At 50.7% G+C, this 18,085-nt stretch overlaps 1 protein-coding gene across 1 annotated transcript; it reads left to right on the forward strand.

Annotated features, from left to right (window-relative positions):
• Positions 1-1,535: 1,535 nt before the first annotated feature.
• Positions 1,536-16,424, forward strand: ABHD16A (abhydrolase domain containing 16A, phospholipase). The gene is made up of 20 exons (XM_044256420.1): positions 1,536-1,734; positions 2,724-2,780; positions 3,480-3,546; positions 3,782-3,868; positions 7,121-7,206; positions 9,071-9,144; positions 9,328-9,450; positions 11,600-11,714; positions 11,798-11,899; positions 12,805-12,868; positions 13,281-13,330; positions 13,672-13,795; positions 14,497-14,601; positions 14,835-14,898; positions 15,137-15,193; positions 15,334-15,396; positions 15,512-15,588; positions 15,672-15,770; positions 15,870-15,916; positions 16,104-16,424. Exons 1-20 carry the CDS (start codon positions 1,603-1,605, stop codon positions 16,185-16,187), a joined length of 1,677 nt encoding a protein of 558 aa, XP_044112355.1. The 5' UTR covers positions 1,536-1,602; the 3' UTR covers positions 16,188-16,424.
• The last annotated feature ends 1,661 nt before the right edge of the window (positions 16,425-18,085 follow it).

The following is an 18,085-nucleotide window of genomic DNA, read 5'->3' on the forward strand; positions in this document are numbered from 1 at the left end:
CAGGACCCTGGGACCATGAACCAAGGTGAAGGGAGAGGCTTTAACCCACTGAGCCATTCAGGTGTCCCTGAATTGGGTGTTTTTTAACTCTAAAATTCTTTTCCTTTTTTTTAAAAAGATTTTATTTATTTGAGAAAGAGAGAGAGAGCACAAGCGGGTGGGGATGGATGGATAGGGACAGTGGGAGAGGGAGAAGCAGGCTCCCCACTGAAAGCCCAACTTGACCTGAGCTGAAAGCAGATGCTTAATCAACTGAGCCACCTAGGTGCCCCCTTAAAATTGTTTCTGATTAAACATTCTATGCAGGGGCGCCTGGGTGGCTCAGTGGGTTAAGCCGCTGCCTTCCGGCTCTGGTCATGATCTCAGGGTCCTGGGATTGAGCCTCGCATCATCGGGCCCTCTGCTCAGTGGGGAGCCTGCTTCCCCCTTTCTCTGCCTGCCTCTCTGCCTACTTGTGATCTTTCTCTCTGTCAAATAAATAAATAAAATCTTTAAAAAAATATTCTATGCATACCAAAGACTATATCAAACGTAACATAATAAGTAAAAGAAGCAGGAAACAAAGGGCATGATTTGTATGATTCCATTTCGGTAAAGTACGAAATTAGGCAAAACTAATCTATGAGTTTAGAAATAAAGATAGTGGTTACCCTTGGTGGGGCAGGTAGTGATCTGAGGAAGATCTTGTAGATGTGGTATAATGTATTCTTGATCTGGAGGCTGAGTACATGGATATATTGAAATGGCACAATTTTCTGTATAGGTGTTTACTGCAATAAAAAGTTAAAGAATGTATATTTTATGTGGGTGTAAGGTACAAGGAAAAAGAAAACAAACCTGAATCTCTAATAAGAAACAGTATTACCATTTCAAAGGTTCTCTATGCTGTGTTACACTATTCTAAATTTGCTCTTTGTCTTTCACTCTCTTGATCATTAAATTTTATTTTTGGACGTTATATGTCCAAATGGTGTCAGGTTGTATGTAACCTACGGCTTTCTTTTTTCCCCTCAACATTACGGTTTTGATGTTTTGAGATTCGTCCACGCTTGAGAGCGATAATTCATCTTTTCTCTTTTTTTGACCGTATTTCACACCCCTTAACAATACTGAATACTCCTATCCATGACTGCGATGCAGCTCTCCGTTTATTCAAGCCTTTGCTTAGCTCTTTCAAAAACGTTCATAATTTTCTTCATGAAATCTTGCATTTCTTTGATTAGATCTATTCCTAAACACCTTTTCTTTTTTGTTGCTCTTGCCAAGTGCTCCTAATCATTACCCTTCATTCCCACTGTCGCTCGAGAGTCTGCCAATATTAAGGAATTTTTTTTTAAAAAGGCGGGGGGGTGGACTTAACTACGCCTGATACGTTCTAACTCTCAGCGTTCCAAACGCCTCCAACTAATTTCTGACCATTGCTCTATCCGTAGGTCCATCTGCACGAAAACCGTCTCAAGGAGCGCGGAAAATGTCTCCCCAGGGCTCGAGGCGGAGCCTGTACGTGCTGACGTCAAGGGCACGCAATACCTTAGAGGCCGGGGAAGGGCGGGGCCAGTAAGGGGACCTGCTGCTGGGAGAGCAGCGGCCGGAGCGGGGGCCATGGCGAAGCTGCTGAGCTGCGTCCTAGGCCCCCGGCTCTACAAAATCTACCGGGAAAGGGACTCAGAAAGGGCCCCGTCCAGCGTCCCCGAGACTCCAACTTCAGTCACTACCCCCCCTTCCAGCTCCTGGGTGAGTCGAGTTCTCCCCTGGTCAAAAACATGGTACGGCCCAAACCCCTTTGCGGCCTTTGCTCCCCAGCAGCGCCCATTATTGGAAATCGGGGGAGCCTGCTTGTCAAGCCAGTTGTCTGCAAAGTGCTCTTTGTGTTTCCTGGGTTAAAGTCAATTCTGCGGACCGGCTTCCTCCTTTATCGCCGTTTGCCACCGCTTTCTCATTCTGACTACCACTCCTTGCTTTTTCCTTTCGCGGCCCCCCACCCTGTCTTTCGTGGTTCGTGCTGGTCCCAATTGACTCTAAGTCCTGGAAGAGACCCTGCGCGGATTCGAGAGCTGGATGATTCTGCCGTCAGACTCTCGATTTCTTCTGCCTCAGTGCCCTCCCCAGTTCAGTTTTATCTTCCTTCCACCCTGGCCTTGAATTTCAAGATGATTTCTACATACGTATCCGCTGACCCCCACCCAACCGCCCACCCTATCTTGGAGGCCCTAGGGTCATCACATCCGTGAAAGCTGGGGGTGGTGGTAGACTGTGCCCCTACATGTTTTCTGCCTTTTCATTGGTAGTCTCAGACTGTGTTTATTGCCTTCCAGAGCTGCCCGCCCTCAGCCACATTCTCTTCCTTAATCACCCCACTGTTACTTCTGATCTTCTTTCCCTCTTCAAGTTGTCACAGTGTCTCTCCTTTCTTCTCTAACTCCAGTCCCCATATGCACATGCCCACAACCCATTTGAAACTGGGTCGTGAAAAAGGATCACGAAATGTCCAGTGAGGCTGTCACTTTTGCTCGCAAGTCCAGGCCCCTATGTTCTCGTGGTCTGAGGTAGGAAATTGAGTTTAGAGTGGGGGTTGGGAAGAGCGGCTTCTTAGGGAGCCAGGGATGTCCCAGGAGGGATAACTTTGGAGGCTAGAACCCGGGTACACACGTCTGGGCTCTCAAAGGGAGAAGGAAGGACTTGTCAGTGGACATGGTCCTTGACTCGGCTGTCTGTTTTGGCAGGATACGTACTACCAACCTCGTGCCCTGGAGAAGCATGCTGACAGCATTCTGGCACTGGTATGTCTGCCCTGATGTCTGGGACTGCTGCATCTTTTCCCATCCAGTTGCCTTCCCGAACTTTCTCCTCGCCAGCCTGGGGGAAGGCAGCGCTCCTGGGGGGTGGGGGGATGCTCTGGGCTCTGCAGCCAACCTCTCCAACATACATGTGGACGTGCTCTCAAGCAGACATACTTGGCATTCCCCTTTGGTGTGTGCACTGCTTTCTGTGGGGCAGCCTGAGCCCTGAGGAAAATGTGTTTACTCTTGGGACTGTCTGCAGGTGCTGAGTCCTGTGGTCCCCAGTGACCTGTCCTCCCTGGCAACTAACCTCTTGGCTGCAAAGACAGCTGTTTTCTCTGGCAGAGTTCCTATGGTGACGTTTGTGCATCTCTTGGGGACCAGGCCAGGCACTGTCCTGAGCAGGGCTGATTGAAAAGGCTTGGTTAATTTGAGCAGAAAAAGAAACTGGCCTTTAAATTTGGTGAAATTATGTCTGGAGACAAGAGGAAGAAACGGGAACATATACCTAATCTCCCCAGCCTCTGTTATGCTCTGATATGTTGCCTTTCAACAAATATTAAGCACCTACTGTGTTATGCACAGAATAGGTCCTTGATATGATCTCCCTCAGGTTATCCACTTTGCTCAGAGCCTAGGCCTGGAAACGGCAAACCTATGTGTGTGTATTGATTGCTTGTCCCTGTCTCTCTGCTGCAGGCTTCAGTCTTCTGGTCCATCTCTTACTACTCCTCTCCCTTCGCCTTCTTCTACTTATACAGGAAAGGTCAGTGTGGTTTCAAAGGTGGTGGGCAGGTTGTTGGCAAATAAGCCAACCCCCGCTAAAGAGGAAAGGGGACCTGTGAAGATGGCTTGGCTTCCCTCTTCCATCAGGCATCTTCTTCCTCCAAGGGCATGGCTGTCCCAAAGAGAGGGTATGGGGTGGAGGTGGGGGCTGTCCTGGGAAGAGATGCCAAGGGGCAGTGGGGAAAACTTCTCACATAATGCCTCTCCCCTCCTAGGTTACTTGAGCTTGTCCAAAGTGGTGCCGTTTTCTCACTATGCTGGGACGTTACTACTACTCTTGGCAGGCGTGGCCTGTCTCCGAGGTAGGTCCAGAGGGAGCCTGGTTTTGGAGCTAGCCTTCACTGGGTAAATACATATTATATAGCTTTTGAAAATATAATTTTTTGCTGGGTGCTGAGGGGGAATAATTGGGAATGGTGAAGACATGATCTTTTCCTTAAAGGATTTGGTTGTAAGTATGAAAAACTAATTGGCAGAAAACTTTGGTATTTTCTGGAAAAGGTGCATATAGCCTACAATAATTCTGCACATATCCACATATATGTTTGTAATAATCCGAAATTGGAAACAAGTCCATGGCCACAAATAGTAGGATGGATAAATACTTTCAAGGGTTCTAGTTCTACAACAGAACACAACAGAGCAATGCAAGTGAACAGATTTAAGCTACACTTCGTAACACAGTTGAGTCTCAAAATTGTTGCATTCAACATTACAGATAATATATGTGCTAACCACTACACCATGGAACCTGAGGACTCAACATTACAGATAATATATGCAGTGTATTTTCACTTACTTGAAGTTCAAAAAGGCAATGTAGGTGGCAAAGGCATATATAAAGGCATATATAAGTGGCAAACACAGGCATGGTTATCTTGAGAATCAGGAGAGATTACGTGGGAGAGGGAGGGAACAAGACAGAGAGGACTCTTGGAGGGATGTGACTGTTCTCTTCCTTGACTCAGGTGATGGTCACATAAATGTTTGCTTTTTTTTTTTTTTTTCTTTTTTAAACTGCATGTGTGTTGTATAAGCGTAGTTATATCTCACAGTTTAATAGTGAAGAGATGATCCAAATCATTGCCCCTTGGCAGGTGCACATGACAAATACTGGGCGAAGGGATGCTTGGAGAGGGAATGGCAGGTCAGGAGCTGGATGGCTACAATTGGGCCCAGACAGGGGTGAGGACCTTCTGCCTGCGGTGTTCTGCCTTCCGATCTTCACCGGTTTGGGCTCCCTCCTCAGAGAGTCCTGCCCTGACCTCCTGATCTAAAAGTAGCTCCCGGGGCGCCTGGGTGACTCAGTGGGTTAAGCCGCTGCCTTTGTCTCAGGTCATGATCTCAGGGTCCTGGGATCGAATCCTGCATCAGGCTCTCTGCTCAGCAGGGAGCCTGCTTCCCTCCTCTCCCTCTGCCTGCCTCTCTGCTTACTTGTGATCTCTCTCTGTCAAATAAATAAATAATCTTTTTAAAAATAAATAAATAAAAGTAGCTCCCACTACTCGGTTTTGTCCTACATTTAAATTTTATTTATTTTTAATTTGGGCACAAAAATTAAATACAGAAGAGCTCAGAGAACACAATACTATAATAATAATTTTAAAAAAGATTTTATTAATTTATTTGACAGAGAGAGAAAGCAAACACAAGCAGGGGGTAGGCGCGGAGGGAGAGAGAGAAGTGGAGTCTGACATGGGGTTCGATTCCAGGAACCTTGGGATCATGACCTGAGCCAAAGGCAGATACTTAACTGGCTGAGCCACCCAGGCGCCCCAATATCATAAAGAACTGAAATGCTTATGTTCTGTGATACTGTTTCAGATACCTTTGGTCAATAAAATACTGAAGCTTTGCATTTCGAGCTGGCGTTCCCATTGGAATCTTCCCCAGTTCTGTGTTCCTCTTTCCCCAGAAGTCACCATTGCCATTTGGCGGGGTTTCTTTCTTTCTTTTTTTTTTTTTTAAAGATTTTATTTATTTATTTGACAGAGAGAGATCACAAGTAGGCAGAGAGGCAGGCAGAGAGAGAGGAGGAAGCAGGCTCCCTGCCGAGCAGAAAGCCCGATGCGGGACTCGATCCCAGGACCCTGAGATCATGACCTGAGCCGAAGGCAGCGGCTTAACCCACTGAGCCACCCAGGCGCCCCAAGCGGGGTTTCTTTCTTGGTCCACATTTTTATACTTTTATGAAAGATACGCCTCACTTTATCAAATCTAAGCTGTTATGAATTGTAAAATGCATTTCGATTCAGTTTTTAAATGTGAAAGGAAACAGATGTTTTAGAATCTATGAAATACGGTAACTAAAAACAATATATAGCCCTTCTTTTTTTTTTTTTTTTAAAGGTTTTATTTATTTATTTGACAGAGATCACAAGTAGGCAGAGAGAGAGGAAGGGAAGCAGGCTCCCTGCTGAGCAGAGAGCTGGATGTGGGGCTCAATCCCAGGACCCCGGGATCATGACCTGAGCCAAAGACAGAGGCTTTAACCCACCGAGCCACCCTGGCACCCGTATAGCCCTCTTTTGTTCATTTTACATTTTTGGCACAACTGGCATCACACTGGACAAACCATTCTGCACCTTGCTTTGTTCTGCATATCGTCTGGGGCCTCTACCCCTGATGATAATAGCATTCTGGTTCATTCTGGTTTTATTTTCTTGGTAGCACTTACCCCTCTCTGAAATGTTCTTGTTTACTCGCTTACCATCTTTCTCCAGTCCCACCGCACCCCCAACCAAAGCCCCAGCTCTCAGTGCTGGAACCTGTGTGTCTCATTTCCGGTGCCTCCCATGTCATTGGTGCCTGGCCCATGACACCTGTCAGGTCAGTGAAAGCAAAGAAGTCAGGGCTTCAGATTCCTTGGCAGTGAAGGGAGAGCAGATGTGACCGCCAAAGGGCCAGGTGAAGAGAGGAAAGAGCTGAGCATTGAGGATGGCTCTTGTTTCAGAGAGGGAAGTGGAAGGGAGGCTGGGAGGAGCAGTCTGGATATCAGAAGGTGGCAGAGATGGACCCAGGAAGCAGAGGAGGAAGGAGTCTCGTGGAACAGGAAGAGTGCTGAGAGCACAGTTGGAAGAGAGCGGGGACAGAGAAAGGGGACTCAGCATTCAGTGAGGAAGTGATTGTGGGGCGAGAGCAGGAGCCAGGAAGCCAGATGGCAGGGAGTTAGACTGTACAGAAAAGAGAAGGAAAGCAGGCAGCGGAGAACGCTGGCAGGGAGAAGAGAAACTCCGCGCTCACCGGGGTGAAAAGTAAGGTTGCATGTTACTATGGTAAGACTGGGAAGGTGAACATTCTGGAGGGTGGAGCATTGGTAGCCTATCAAGAAACAAACTGAAGAAGCTGGGTGGGAGGGGAACACCAAAGCTACATATGAAGGAAGGGGGTCAGCTCGACTCGCCTGTTTCCCCAGACTCTGGGCCATCTGTTCCTTTTCCTCCCACTTCTCTTTCCAGGGCCTTCTCCTTGCCCATCTCTAAGCTTCTTTCCGAAACTTACTCAGCTTGCTCTTCCACTTTTCTTAACGCTGTATCCTGTCCTCTCTCTCCCAGGCATCGGCCGCTGGACCAACCCCCAGTACAGGCAGTTCATCACCATCTTGGAGGCAGCACATAGGAACCAGTCTGCAGAAAACAAGGTGAGAGGTGCCAGACGTCCGGGTTCCCTGGCGGCTGCTTCCTCAGCTGCCTCCCTGGAGCACTGGGCACCAGCTTCTGCCTGGGCAGAAGGTGGGTTTTGCCACAGACCACACTGGGTTTTCGCTTGCCCATCTCTGTATCCCCTCCCACCCTGTGTAAGTGAACTGTCCACCCAAGGAATCTTCCTCCCCACCACTCCTAATGGAGTGTTCCACAGTGTTTCTTAGAAGGGGGTCTTCTCTCTATCACAGCAGCTCAGTTCTGTAAATGGTGTTAATTTTTTTTTTTTTAAAGAGTTTATTTTTTTATTTGACAGAGAGAGATCACAAGTAGACGGAGAGGCAGGCAGAGAGAGAGATAGAGGGAAGCAGGCTCCCTGCTGAGCAGAGAGCCCGATGCGGGACTCGATTCCAGGACCCTGAGATCATGACCTGAGCCGAAGGCAGTGGCTTAACCCACTGAGGCACCCAGGCGCCCCAAATGGTGTTAATTTTGTCCATGTGCATCGAACACCATGCTAGTTTGGTTCAGAGATGGGACAAGATGGACAGGTATGTCCACTCTTGTTCCCGGAAGCACAGCGTGGTGCCAAGAGGGAGAAAAGCTAGGGCACAGTGTCCTTGGAGTTGGGCCAGCCCAGCTGGTGCTGGAGTGTGATTATCTTTCAGAAGGGGCTTTGGGGCCCTATAAAGCTCTTTCCTGTTACAAAGGGGTTCCTGGGATCAAACAGCTGTGACCACCGTCATCATGCTCCACACTGTCATTTATGGAGCTACGGAATGATGTCCTGGCACGCCGCTGTCTGAGGCATTTTGCATACACCCTTCCCAGGCCTCACAACAACCACATTAGGTGGTATTATTATACCTCTGAGGAAATAGACACAAAGAAGTTCAGTGACCAGCAGAGTCACGGAGCAAAGGAAGTGGCTGGGTCTGGATTTGCCTCCAGGTCTGAGCAGAGTCTGCCTGAAATTTGCTTTTCTTCATTTTGTTTTGTTTTGCCATTTACATTTTTGTACAGTGTTTCTATTGTTCCTTCTTAGTCAAGTTATTTTTGAAAATGTCAAAAAATTTCTGTGAGGGAAAATTAAAAAACAGCTCTTAAAATATAGCACTGGGCACTCTGGGGATGAGAGAGGGAGTACAGCAGAATAGAAGACACAGCTTCCGCCACCCTCAAAAAGCACGTGGGCAGACTGAGTGGGATGACCAGAGGTGTAGATGGTCTGGGTGGCCTCACCAGCTCCTGACTGCAGAAGTTGAAGGAAGGGAGGTGGCCATGAGGATGCAACTGTCGGAGAGGGCCTCATTCAAGAGGTGGTCCCAATGCAAAGGAAGCACCGTAGGCGTGACTTCCCTCCTTCCCTCTCACCCAGCCTCCAGGACAGCATCAGGTAAAGACCCAGTGGGGGAGAGGGCATGTCCAGCCAACAGACCCCCCACAAGCAACAGGGAGAGAGGCCCGCTGGAGTGGCGGGGATGTGGAGTGAGGACTCCAGGACTGGGTGCTCCAGTTCAGTCCTCCTTCAGAAGCACCAGCACCTCCAGCCACCCGTTCTGGGTGTGGGTCAGTCTTAAATTTTGGAAAAGCAAAGACTGTTAAGTTTCTCTTCTAGAAGCAGTCAGGCCAGTCTTGAGAACAGATAGAGCCTCCTCTCTTGCCTGATTTTTCAGGCCATAACAGAGCTTACTCTCTGTGAACTGGGGGAGGGCGGGGGGCGTGGATGTTGACTTGTTTCCCCCTCCCCTGATGTGCAGGGGTGAGTCTTGTGGTTGATGAGGGTGAGATAAGGTTGGGTAGGTAAGCCTGCCCTCTTAGTCGCCCTTTTCCTCCCCCTCTTTCTCTCCCTGCCCACCACAGAGGCAGCTCGCCAACTACAACTTTGACTTTAAGAGCTGGCCAGTCGACTTCCACTGGGAAGAGCCCAGCAGCCGGTGAGGTTCCAGTTCTTTCATTCCCTCCCTGCTCTGTCCTGTCCCGCACCTCTAGCCCCATTTGGGGCTCCAGGGCCTGCTCTCCAGCGCCATCTCCTCGTTCCTAGATCCCTGCCCTCTGGACCTCAGATGTCCAGCTTGCTGCTCCTGACTCCATCCTCCCCTGCATCTTTCCATCCTCAGGAAAGAGTCTCGAGGGGGCCCTTCCCGCCAGGGTGTGGCCCTGCTTCGCCCAGAGCCCCTGCACCGGGGGACAGCAGACACTCTCCTCAACCGGGTCAAGAAACTGCCTTGTCAGATCACCAGGTGGGAAGCAACAGGGAGAGAGGCCCGCTGGAGGGGATGTGGAGTGAGGACTCCAGGACTGGATGCTCCAGTTCAGTCCAGGACTGGGTGCTCTAGATGTCATTTACTGGGCCTTGAGCTGTTTGTAGTAGTTTCTAATCTCGATTTGTATATGAAGAAAAGAGGCTCAGAGAAGTTCAGAGTCTCACAGAAGGATTGGGATGAAGGTGAATGAAGGATTAGGATATTAACACGATTCTGTCTGATGACAAAAGCTCTTTCATTTTGTTATTTTTTCAATTTATTTAAGTAAGCTCTGCACCCAACATGGGCCTTGAACTCAGGACCCTGAGCGCAAGAGTGACATGTTCTACTAACTGAGCCAGCCAGGTGCCCCACAAAAGCTCTTTTAATGAGGCTGGGAGGGAAGAATGAGGTTGGGGGTGCGGTGGAGACACATAGCCCTAGCCGGAGCAGGGTCTGGTGGCAGCTGTGTCCTTGTCCTGGACCCTCTGCACCTTGGCTATTCTACCTTAAGCGAGCTAGTTTCTGCATCCGTAAATAGCCCACCTCATAGGATTGGTGAGATTAGGTAGGGTAACCTGTTCACAAGGGCTTCCACCTTGTGTGGGGCCCTGAGCGCACATGACAAAGCCCAAGTAAGTCATAGCTGTAGTGTCACAGTAGTAAGCATTGGTACCTTGCCGTGGTGCAGGTGCTGTGGGGATTTTCTGTTGCTGGGGCCTGGTTCTGGGATACCAAGGAAGTGGGAGGGTTTAACGGTCAGTGTGGACAGTGTGCCCCCTTGTCAGAGGGGCAAACCGGATTTGCAGCTTTGAGGGGATGCTGGATGGAGTGGTACAGTGTTTTTCTGGGGACAAATCCTATTTCAGGATTAACTGGAAATGGTTAATTGCCTTTTTTAGGAACAGCACCTACCTATGTGTCGAAAGTAGCACGTTGGTTCAGTAAATATTTTCATCCCCTACTCTGTGTCAGGCTCTGGCCATCGGCCGCATGGCAGATAGAGGGCACATCTCAGTAAATGGAACAGTCAGGTCTCTGCCCCCGTGGAGTCTGCAGTCTGGTTTGGTGTTTTTCAAACAGTGGATCTTGGGGCACCTGGATGGCTCAGTCGGTTGGGCATCCAACTCTTGATTTTGACTAAGTTCATGATCTCAGAGTCTTGGGATTGGCCCGCCTCTAGTGCTGTGCCCCTTAGGGAGTTTACTTTCCTCTCCTTCTCCCCCTGTCCCTCGCCCTGTTCTTGTACACACACACACTTTCTCTCTCAAACAAGTAAATCTTTTTTTAATAAAGATTTTATTTATTTATTTGACAGAGATTACAAGCATGCAGAGAGGCAGTTAGAGGGGTGGGGGGGAAGCAGGCTCCCTGCTGAGCAGAGAGCCCAATTCAGGGCTCAACCCCAGGACCCTGAGATCATGACCTGAGCTGAAGGCAGAGCCTTAACCCACTGAGCCACCCAGGCGCCCCTAAGTAAACACATCTTAAAACAAAATCCAGACCATGGATCTTGACCCATTCAGGAATCTTGAAATCAATTGAGTGAATTATAGCTATCATTTTTTTAAAGTATTATTTAGCTGGGGACTTTTAATAAGTTTCATTTTTAAGATTTATTTATTTAAGAAAGAGACAGCCAGAGTGCACACCCGCAGTAAGGGGTAGAGTGCGGGAGGAGCAGAGGGAGAGAGAATCTTAAGCAGACTCACACTGAGTCCCAGCCCAAAGATCATGACCTGAGCCGGAACCAAGAGTTGGACATTTAACCAACTGCACCACCGAGGCCCCCTCAGTAGTAATTACACATTAACAGAATCATAATTAGTAATAACTTTGCTTTTACTTACCATATATAGAAAATATCATCTCCTACATTTTTAGTATATGTACAGATGTGTGTACTGGGCCACAAATAAAATGTGCCCCTTATAAAAGGTTGTAGTAAAAAAGTTTGAAAAACATCAGCTTGGTACATACAATATTTCATTAAATCCTTAAGGAGGAACACAAACACATGAGGGTCAAGAAAACAAAACTGAAGTTCAAGGGTGAAGCGGGCCCCAGGGTCTCTGGGTACTAGGTCTGGGATGGGCCCTGGGCCCTCCTGAGCTCAAGGGTCGGCTAACCCCTGTGTTCCCCACAGCTACTTGGTGGCACATACCCTGGGGCGCCGAATGCTCTACCCCGGCTCTGTGTACCTGCTCCAGAAGGCCCTCATGCCTGTGCTGCTGCAGGGCCAGGCCCGGCTGGTGGAAGAGGTGAGGCACCCCCGCCCCGCGCCCCGATCCTCCTCCCCCAACCAAGGATGTGACCTCCCACCCCTCATGTCTCCCTCACTCAGTGTAATGGGCGCCGGGCGAAGCTGCTGGCCTGTGATGGCAACGAGATTGACACCATGTTTGTGGACCGGCGGGGGACAGCAGAGCCCCAGGGACAGAAGCTGGTGAGAGGGAGCAGGGAGCCCAGAGGCAGTTGCGGGGGGCAGCAGAGGCTCTGGGGATCTCAGGCCTCCAGCAGCTCCGAGGAAAGACAGCTGGAATAATCCCTGTCTCCCAGCCCCACCCTCAAGACCTCTTCTCTCGGAAAACCCTGCCATAGCAAAATGGAGCAAGTAGAGGTTGACATTCAAGGACCAAAAAGTGATCTTGTAACGGTCACCACTTAGGCAGCATTTCTACAACCCTGTGGCAGAGAAACTAATTTCTTATGTCAACCCATTTTATAGATGATGAAAATAAGGCCCGGGATAATTTTCCCAGATCACACAGTAAGTGAGAGAGCTGGGATTTGAACCCGGGCTGCCTGGCCTCCCAAGTGGGCTGCCTCCATGAAGCAGTCCCGGAAGGAGCCCTGAGCCAACAGTCTAGGGAGCTGGCTTCTGGTCCTGGCTCTCCCCAGAGCTGTCCATGCGAGTCCATGCGAGCCCCATCATCTCTGGGCTTTGGCATGGGACACCGTGGAATGAGTTTATCCGACTCTGTGTCTGGAGCCCAGAGATGGAAAGCAATTGGCATACCACACAAGACAAAGTGTCATGGGAAAAATAGACTCAAAAGCCAGAAAGGAAAAAAAGTATCCCTACCCATTTCTGAGGGCTGGCCCCATGCTGGTCTTCCAAGGAGAAGTGGACACTGTGCTGGGTGATTAGTACTTCCTCTTCCTCTGAGGGCTCAGTTTGCTAAGCATTTGCATCCACTTTGCTTCTCTTCTTATACACCTTGTGGGTTGAGAAATTTCCATTCCCCTTGAAGAGAACAGGCCCTTTTCTCTTTCCACATCCTACCACATGGGGCATTTTCTGTCCCAACTTGGCTCCTTCCCAGCCCTCCTTCCTGCCTCCCTCCACAGGTGATCTGCTGTGAGGGGAACGCGGGCTTCTATGAGGTGGGCTGCATTTCTACGCCTCTGGAAGGTAGGCCTGTGGTTCGGCTCTCTTTGTCCCTGTCCTTTGGAATGGAACGGCCCCACCTTCCCACACCAATAGAACCTCCCTGCGCCAGATCGTGTGTTCCAAGTGAGGTTTAAAACTCACATCTGGGGGAAAGTGTACTCCCCCTTTGCTAAGCATACATCCCTCCCCTTGGGCTGTGTTCCTAACAGGATGGCCTTCGTTCTGTCCCCACCACACCATCACATACCTCTCCCTTCTGCTGCCTCACAACCTCTGGTGTCATCTCCCCATTCTGGGAAGGCTGGAGTTACTTGCCTCTGAGTTTGAGAATGTTTAGAGCTCCAGGGTTCAGTTGCTCTTTCCCCCAGGGCTGGAGGGGTTTGAGGGAGGTGTGGACCATGAGCTCCTAGCCTGTCCCCCTCCTTCTTTGCAGCTGGATATTCAGTCCTGGGCTGGAACCATCCAGGCTTTGCTGGAAGCACGGTGAGACCCTCTCTGAAATCCCTTTCTTTTCCTGAATTATGGTCTGTCTCCCCCTGGTTAGCCACTAGAGTTAGGGAAAGGAGTGGCTGTTTCTGGTGGGGGAGCTCCCACTCACCTGTCACCTGGGTGCTAAGGGCAGGGAGCCAGACCCCTCCTCCTACAGTGGGAAGCGGCAGGCAGGCTGGTTTCTGGAGAGTGCAGCCCTTCCCACCAGCATTTTCTTCTGCACCCTCCCTGTCTGTTGCAGGGGAACTGCTAGAAGAGTCCATTTTGGGAGCTTGTCAGTGACCCAGGTGGCCTTTGGTGCTGACTCACTCCAGTCTTTGCCCTTCCTCCTGCAGGGGGTGCCATTTCCTCAGAATGAGGCCAACGCCATGGATGTGGTGGTCCAGTTTGCCATCCACCGCCTGGGCTTCCAGCCCCAGGACATCATCATCTATGCCTGGTCCATCGGCGGCTTCACTGGTACCAGCCTACCTCCTGCCCCTTTCCTCCCAATTTGTGTCACCCCTACCCCACCCCAAGGAGAGGTAGGGAAATGCATGGGGGGCCTGACAATGGGGTCGAGGCTTAAGGGAGGAGAGGATGGAGGTGGGATATCTGTGTGGGTCTGGAAGAAGGTATCCTGTTTGTATACATTCACATTTCCTTCCACTCTTATGCCCATTATTTTATTTGCTTATTTATTTATTTATTTATTTATTTTTAAAGATTTTGTTTGAGAGAGAGAGAGCGAGGGGGAGGGGCAGAGGCAGAGGGATAGAGAGAATTCCAGGCAGACTCCCTGCCAAGCATGGAGCCTGACACAGGGCTCAGTCTCCCCACCCCAAGATCATGATCCAAGCCAAAACCAAGAGTCAGATGCCTAACCAACTGAGCCACCCAGGTGCCCCCTTTTGCCCATTATTAAAAGAAGTAGACCAGGGTCCTGGGCAGGGAGCACATCAGGGAAGCGAATCTTTCCTCTGCACATCTTCGATGCACTTTGATGTTCTCTCTCAATCTTTTCCGGAGAGTGCCCCGGCCAAGTGACGTGAGGGGTTAAGGGAGACCTTGGTCTAACCTAATAGGGAGGATGGTGTCAGCCTGTAGGGTCAGTGGGACAGGGGTAGGGTGGTGGGCAGGAGCCTCTCAGTCCTCACCCTTCTTTCCTATCCTGGTACCAGCCACGTGGGCAGCCATGTCCTACCCAGACATTAGTGCTGTGATCCTGGATGCCTCCTTTGATGACCTGGTGCCCTTGGCCTTGAAGGTCATGCCAGATAGCTGGAGTGAGTACAACTCCCAGGCCTGCCCTTCCAGGGAAGGGGTGGGCTGGTACTGGGAGTTTCATTCTAACTGGAGATGGATCCTTTTGCTGTAGGTGGGGAGTGGGTAACCCCACTATTTGAGAAGCAGGAGAACTCCCCTGTCTGGGGCCTCGGTTTTCTCTGTGAGCATTGGGGACCTTTGTGTTGGGCAAGGGCTTTGTCTCTGTTATCCCTTCACTTTTATCCCACTCCAGGGGGCCTGGTGACCAGGACAGTGAGGCAGCACCTCAATCTGAACAATGCAGAACAGCTGTGCAGGTGAGCGAGGGCCGGCCAGCAACACCCTTCTGCTTGGTATTCGAGCAGATCTCCCAGTAAGGCCAGACTTTGGGCAATGGGGCCCATTCTTTAATATTTTCTCATCCTTGGGTGATGGGCTAGCCCATGAGGCCCTGTATAGTGGGGGATGAGAAGGCAGCCCTTTGGGGGATGGGCAGTGGCCAGGTGTTACCGTCTCCCTCTGAACACTCTCTCCCCACAACGCTCTCCTCTGAAGGTACCAGGGCCCCGTGCTGCTGATCCGCAGAACCAAGGATGAGATCATCACCACCACGTGAGTACCGGGGAGCCTCTGCCCTCCTGGATTCCAGATGGAACTAGGAAGTTGCCCTTCCAAACTCTGCCCCTGGAAGGTGTCCAAACCCTCCCTCCCCAAACTCCAGCCTCTTCAGTGTCCATTCTTCCCACCCCCAGGGTTCCTGAGGACATCATGTCCAACCGAGGCAACGACCTCCTGCTGAAGCTCCTGCAGTACCGGTGAGCCAGGGGTGTGTGTACTGACATGGCACAGCGGGGAGCGGGGGAGGAGGGCTTGGGGTGAAGAGTGAAGGGAACTGGGTCCTGACTTCCCATCCCCGTGCTCCCTCTGTAGGTATCCCCGCGTGATGGCAGAGGAGGGTCTTCGAGTGGTGAGGCAGTGGCTAGAGGCCTCCTCACAGCTGGAGGAAGGTGCATGCAGATGCTGTGAGGCCTTTGGGTGGGGACATGGCAAGGCCAGGCACTGACTGGCACTCCTCTCTCCCCCTGAGCAGCCTCCATTTACAGCCGTTGGGAGGTGGAAGAGGACTGGTGCCTGTCCGTCCTCCGCTCCTACCAGGCAGAAAATGGGCCTGACTTCCCCTGGAGTGTGGGTAAGGATGTCCTGGGGCAGGAGAGGGTGTTGGGAAGAGTCCAGGAAGGGGATGAATATCCGGATGTATGGACCCCGTGTGAGCGCCTCTTCTCTGCAGGGGAGGACATGGATGCAGACGGAAGGCAGCAGCTGGCCTTGTTTCTGGTGAGCTAAGGGGTGGCGAAGGAAGGGGGTGCCCAAATGGCCAGGGGACACATGTAGGGCTTGGGGACAGCACTGGAAGTGGCAGCTTGTAGAGAGTGGGTGGTGGTTTCACGGGCCGTGGAGGTGTTTGGTGGCTACTGCTCACTGCAGTGTTCTGCACCCCACCTGTCCTGCCCTCTTTCTTCAGGCTCAGAAGCATCTGTACAACTTCGAGGCCACCCATTGTACCCCGCTCCCGGCCCAGAACTTCCAGATGCCCTGGCACCTCTAGCGGCCACAGTGGGACTCGTTCTGAAAGAGTGGGACAGGAGGAGACATGAGGATTGTGATTCTCTGTGTTTATGTTGCTGTTTGTAGTTTGTGGAAAGTGGGGGACTGTCCCCCTTCTCACTGCCCTCTTGCACGTTTCCCCTCATCCATCCGGCAGTACCTAACCTTGCCCGACACGCACCCTGCATTCGATGAATGAATTATTCCTAATAATTAATAAAAAGGTATTTTTTCTACAGTTGGGTTAAGTGTTTGACTTCCTGAATGTCCAGGAGCCTGGGGCTGAAGCCCCAAATGGCTGGGTTTTGGGGAACCCAACCCCAGCCAGCCTATTTAACCCTTCCCATCCCTGCTGTTCCCCCAGGCCTTCAGCCCCCAACCAGAACTGTCCTCATACAGTGGGTCCCCAAGCCTCCTGTTTGCTGGTCTGTAGTATCATCACGTACAGCCTCCCCTGCCGGCGCCCCAGTCCGCCCTGCGTAACCCTGCAGCCTCCCCAGGAGCTCACAGCTTTGTTGCCTACAAAGGGTTCTAGTACCTGATTTCCCCTACTCAGGGATCTTCTATGGATTTCCAGATTCAACCCGCATGGCTTCACCATCAGTACCCCCAGTGTTTCTTGCGAAGATCTTGCTATTCCCATGAGGAGTGAGGAACAGCCCACTCCTTATGTCTTAAGCAGCAAACCCTGCGCACCTCCTCACTGTGTCATCAAGTCTCCTTCAACAACAGAGCCTGTCAGGGACAGAGGCCAGAGCTCCAAGGGCTCATGTTCTCCTAGAGCCACACTTCACCGTTCTGGACAGCTATTAGAAGAAAATCCTTAGTTTAAACCTGAGGAAATTGGTTTCCTCTAACTTCTGTCCTATTTCCAATCCTTGGATTTCATGGAACAGAATAAGTCCTTCTCCCACCCATCAGTATGTTCCCTGGCTACTTCCTTCTTTGGGAACCTCTTTTCTAGATGACACTCCCCCAGATTTACCACCTTGGCCACTGTTTTGAACAGGCTTAACATGGGCAAGCAATAAAGTTCTGTTGTCCTGGATGGCCGCTGACTAATTTCAGTGTCTCCTGGGCCCCGGGGCATGAAGGTCCTTCTGCAGTCTCTGGGACAGGAGCATACTGAGTCTCCACTGGAAGGGTGATCTCTGAGACTTGTCAGGTGATATGACACATGATATTTGGGGTTAAAAGAGAGGAAGTGGCCACAGCTTCACCACTTTGAGCAAACACTGGAGAATTGATGCTGGCGTTCTGCTCCACTGTACTGTCCCAGGGGGCAAACACGGTGGGAAGTGTGGAGCAAGAAGCTGTAGGACCAGTTGCCAGGTTCTGAACCTCACCCTCCCTCATCTATGAATACAGTTAATCCCTCGGAAAACAAGTCTGTTCAGCTAAATTAACAACCTCCTTGAATGCAAATAGGGGGTACCTAGGCCCACCTTACCACCCTGGAAGCAAAGGACTCCCCCTTCTTGGCCATGGCAACTAGGGACTCCATTTATCTGCCTCTATCACCACCTCCCCCTCCCCCCTTCTTCCTGGACATACTATAAAGAACAGTGGATGTCATGAGGAGCCCTTGGATATCTGAAGTGGATAGCGAGGGTTAGGTTTAACATTTGAATTCTGGACACCCCCCACACAGGCAGGGGCTTTAATCTACCTCCTTAGATTACTCCTTAGATGTGTTGGTAAAGCTCACATCAGCTGTCTGTTTTCAGACCAACCACCCACCGGGGTTGGGACCAACTCCCTGTCCACCCCTCACCCTATATAGCAGGGTTCGGAGGGTCTCAGAACAGCTGAGATGCAGATCCCTCATCTGCCGGGGCTCTAGACCTTGCCCTACTGGGCACCAAGTAGGGCCTGGACGGCCAGGCATCCCCGAGGAGC

Source organism: Neovison vison, chromosome 1 (genome assembly GCF_020171115.1).
Source record: "Neovison vison isolate M4711 chromosome 1, ASM_NN_V1, whole genome shotgun sequence".
Taxonomy (NCBI): Eukaryota; Metazoa; Chordata; class Mammalia; order Carnivora; family Mustelidae; genus Neogale; species Neogale vison.

What these genes read in the sequence shown, in the direction of transcription:
- ABHD16A (XM_044256420.1), top strand. Translation starts at nt 1,603, where the DNA reads ATGGCGAAGCTGCTGAGCTGCGTCCTAGGCCCCCGGCTCTACAAAATC. An exon ending in CTGACAGCATTCTGGCACTG is followed by an intron (nt 2,781 to 3,479) that starts GTATGTCTGCCC and finishes TCTCTGCTGCAG; the next exon opens with GCTTCAGTCTTCTGGTCCAT. An exon ending in GTCCATCGGCGGCTTCACTG is followed by an intron (nt 13,796 to 14,496) that starts GTACCAGCCTAC and finishes TCCTGGTACCAG; the next exon opens with CCACGTGGGCAGCCATGTCC.